The following is a 4,384-nucleotide window of genomic DNA, read 5'->3' as shown; positions in this document are numbered from 1 at the left end:
TAGGTTTGCAAAGTTTATTTACACAACAACAAGCAGTTAAATATATACAGGACAACAAACAGTTTGTGGAAGCTATACACATAAAAACACATTTTTAAAAAACAGTGCGTGTAGTGCCTCATTGGTTCTCCTTATCCAGACACACAGCCAGCACTCGGCGGTCCATCTGTCCAGCCCTCTGCTTGTCGGGAGTGGACGTCTTCAGCTTCATCTGGAAGGAAATCAAAACGTGAATTTCCTGTGTTTTTGGACAAGTAAAAACACAGATGTTGCTTTCATGAGCTGATATATGTGGGTAAATTACAGCTACAAATACCTGAGCGCGCTGGTCTCTGGGTGAGTTGGTCTTCTTGAGGATCTGCAGCGGGGAGCGGCCTTCAGTTCCTGAAGAAAAAGAAAGTTTAAAAAAGGAAAAGCAATACAGTCTCACCATAAACAATCAAAAGGTGACAAACTTCCTACACACCTTTCTGCTTCAGTTTTCCAGACTGTCCTTTGTTTTCGTTGGCTACGTTCTTAACGGCCACACGGATGGCGAGAGGAGAGGAGCCTCCTTTTCCACCGAGCCCCTGCACTCCTCTCGCTCTGAGCCCAGACGGACGAAAGCCATTTCCCAGCCACTGCGGTTTGAAAACAGTCTGGCTAGGGCTCTTTGAGTCAAAGGTGGGGCAGCGGATGCCGGTGCAGGCCTGTGGCTGCTCAGGACCACGAACGCATGGTGGACCGGATGGAAGCAAATTAGCTTCTTTACCGAGCTCTTTAGTTTCTTCCTTCTCTGGCTGTGCAATGGAATCATCAGCATCAGTGTTGGAGGGGGCAGGTTCAACAGGAGAGTCTGCTTCAATGGTAGCAGAAGGAAGGGTGTTGGAGGGGGCAGGTTCAACAGGAGAGTCTGCTTCAATGGTAGCAGAAGGAAGGGTGTTGGAGGGGGCAGGTTCAACAGGAGAGTCTGCTTCAATGGTAGCAGAAGGAAGGGCGTAAGCGTGATCCACACCATCCCCGAGTGGCTCCACTTCTGCGCCAGGTTCTGGGGATGAAATATTTTCACGATGGACCTCTGCAAAGGCTCGGGGGGAGGGAGCGCCCTCGTGGCAGGTTATCAGGCTCATGCTCAGTCTCTTGTGAACAGGAGACTCTCTTGCTTCCTCAGCCTCCTCCAGGCTAATATCTGCTTCAGTTTCTATCTCCACCTCCACCTGAGGCTCTTCAGGAAGCACAAAAGGACTCAATTTCTCTACGCTCTGGAGAGGGGGCTGGACAGGTGTCACCAGTAAGTTAGCATGTTCATTAAGGTTGCTGGACAGCCGTGGGCCCAGGAGGGGCTCAGTGGATGCCAGCTCTTCACTTATAAAGTCCTCCTCTTTCTTTGATGCGCCACGGAAGCCTTTCTGATGGCCTTCGGGGAGTTTCCCTTCAACCTCACTGTGAAAAATCATACCCAGGCGACGAGCAAAGGACCCGACTGTTGCTGGAAAGAAGAATGAAAGGAAGTCATTTTTTTAGATTATTTAAAAAAAAAAAAAAAAAAAAAAAGTGAGAAAAGTCAAGCTGAAAGTTATTACGTTTATATATTACTTACCTCTCATGACTTCTCTCACAGGGGTGCGGGTAATGCCAATGGTAGGTGAACGTGGATCACTGAACACCACAGGGCACTCGCTTTTCATCTCAGCAGACGTTTTGGACACAAGCTGCCCAACCTTGCAAAGATATTCAATTATTCCATGTTTGATTGCCCCCCAGTTTACAACAGTAGTGTACGGAATAAAGCAGGGTCAATAATTATCCGTGCCTACCACCTATTCCCCATCAGAGGATGATTTTTTCCTGATGTTGTGACATACAGGTTTAGCAGCTAAACTGCACCAGCTTTGTGTTTATTACACAAAGGATCAGTGACAAACATTGATATCTTGGATCTGTTTTCTGATACTTTACTGGAGAAAACTTCAAAATGTGGATTTTGGGTGAACTTTCTAGACTCATCAACACCATCTGGGAAAGATGGCGTATAAGCGCATGTGAAAAGTCTCATTTGTTCTCCTCACACCTTCTATAGTTTGGACATATCACACTGATCAAACAAGAAGCTTTTCAAAGTCTTTGAAATGTGAGTATAGAAGAGAGTTTGGATCAGAGGGCCTCAAGATCAAAGTAAAAGTTTTCATGCCTTCATTAATAAAAAAAAAAATGACTGCACATTTTCTGGAGTTCAGACAGTACATTTTTTTTTCAGACTTCCTGTTTTTTGTTTTTTTTAAAATATATGCATGGATCCACCAGGTAACCCACCTGAATAGGTGTTCGTTCTATGCCAGCTGAGGGGGAGCGAGGATCGATGAGGTGACTGATGTGAGTCTTTTTGAAGGCTGGCTCTGGTTTTATGGCTGCAGATGCAGTCATCTTACTCTCACTTGATCCCATGATCCTTTTCTTAATGTTACCTGCCATTCAGGTAAACAGAGTTCTATTTATTTATTCATTCATTCATTCATAACATAAAAAACACAGCAAAAATACAAAACACAGATGTACACATATTTAGATAAAATACAATAAAACTATGTTAATAGTAGATATCCCATAAAAATACTGTCTAATATTCTCATTCATCAATACATTGAAAGGCTCGTTTCTTGGCGTGTTCCTCATTCTTACAATCACACAACGGTATGCTTAACAAGACATAAATAACCTGTTGCTAAACATTTTATTTTAGCTTATTAGCTGATGGATTAGTGCTCGTGACTTAAAGTTAACGTTTAGTTTTTAAATAAAAAAAGATCGTAGCTCATCTTAAACACGACTTTACTACTATATCTGTCACTATGGACAATTTGTATGATATTTACAGAGCTGGAAACCATATTCACATCTACGTATGTTAGCTAAATGTTGCAGTTTCACGTGACTGCACCGTTAACCGTTTAAAGTAGAGCAAAAGAAAAAACACAAACTCGGGCTACATCATTCAGACGTGTCATTTATTTCACTACTCACCTGAAAAAACGACAAATACAGTGGCCCAAGCGTATAGTTTATCCGCCTTTCTCCTATTCCACACTTCAGATCAACAGGAGGAACACACGACTTTTAAAACATTTAAATGGCGTGGTGCGCTTATGTTATTTTTAAATGAACCAATCAACTTTCTCTTGCGCTTCGCCTTCTCGACTCTGATTGGCCTAGAGGAATGCGAAGTTTAAAAGTGGGTGGGGCGTTGAAAGCGATTCACGTTTTGTTTTTCACTTGTGGGAGAAAATGAATGGGTTGGGAAAGCTCCGGAAACACGAGTTACGAGTTTTCTTTTGAATATGACTTGTTAAAGTAAGTATGGAGGCCGGAGTATGCCAAGAATAAATAAACATTGAACATGAATAGCGAGTTCGCATTTAGTGAAAACCTACCTACTAAAGTGAAAATGAATAAAATCTGCACATAAATAACAATGATAGTCAAATGTTAAAAACACAATGCTTGCTATATCCCTTCAGATTTCCAGATAGATTTAGCATAATTTTTTTTAAAGCATTTAAATTTAGATTTTTTACTTTGAGCACCTGTACGTTAGGGGAATGGATTAAAACAAACAAAGGAACTGAATTAAATGCAGTTCAGCACCCAGTATGACCTAAATCATGAAGTCAGGTTACTTTTTCCTGACAACCTCAACAAAAACCTAAATGTATGAGCCAATGTCATTGGTATGAGCTCTGTGAAAATTTCAGGCTGTACTATATCACTGGTCATATTACAGTCCGCAAGTGTACCTAATCAAGTGGTTGTTAAAAAAAAAAAAAAACTATAAAAATTATAAAATTATAAAGTCCCCCCCCCCAAAAAAATAAATAAATCATGTTTTGGCAAATTGACTGTTTTTTTTATTAAGTGCTGAGCACTCAAAGCACTTTATTACAAGGCTCATTCACCAATTCATGCAAACCGTTTCTATGCATAAGCACTTTTAAACTAACATTCGCACACACTCCAATGTGCATCAGAACCCCTCAGGGATCAGTATCTTGCATGAAGATCCTTAAACTTGTAGACCAGATGGCCTGCGCTACCTCCCAAGCCACAGCATTTCGTATTTCATAAGTTTGAATAATTTGGGGAACTAACTAAAAAAAAAAAAAAAAGCGTGTTAAACAAATTAAAATCCTTATTATTACCTCTGAGCAAACTTTAAATGTAATACCCTGCTGATTTGGCAAGTCTTCCCACTTCTTAGAGCTGACACTTTGATAAAGCCATCTTGCTCTATAATATGAAAATCTAATTTATTCGAAACCTTTAAATTGCAAATTAGTCGAAAGGGCCATGAAACACACCCATATACCAACTAGAGGGGGTCCAAATTGAAATAAAAGGATAATAACAGATG

General features: G+C 40.8%; 1 protein-coding gene across 1 annotated transcript; it reads right to left on the bottom strand.

The window, feature by feature from the left end:
- On the bottom strand, nt 1-3,157 carry cdca3 (cell division cycle associated 3). Its single transcript, XM_031744237.2, has 6 exons — nt 3,001-3,157; nt 2,293-2,444; nt 1,580-1,700; nt 467-1,468; nt 317-384; nt 1-211 (listed from the first exon to the last, which is right to left on the bottom strand). The coding sequence occupies exons 2-6, from the start codon at nt 2,422-2,424 to the stop codon at nt 119-121; spliced, it is 1,416 nt and encodes a 471-aa protein (XP_031600097.2). The 5' UTR covers nt 2,425-2,444; nt 3,001-3,157; the 3' UTR covers nt 1-118.
- Nucleotides 3,158-4,384: the final 1,227 nt, after the last annotated feature.

The sequence above is a fragment of the Oreochromis aureus genome, linkage group 11 (genome assembly GCF_013358895.1).
Source record: "Oreochromis aureus strain Israel breed Guangdong linkage group 11, ZZ_aureus, whole genome shotgun sequence".
In the NCBI taxonomy this organism is placed as follows: domain Eukaryota; kingdom Metazoa; phylum Chordata; class Actinopteri; order Cichliformes; family Cichlidae; genus Oreochromis; species Oreochromis aureus.
Note: the sequence above shows the minus strand (reverse complement) of the source record. Positions and strands in the feature narration are given on the sequence as shown.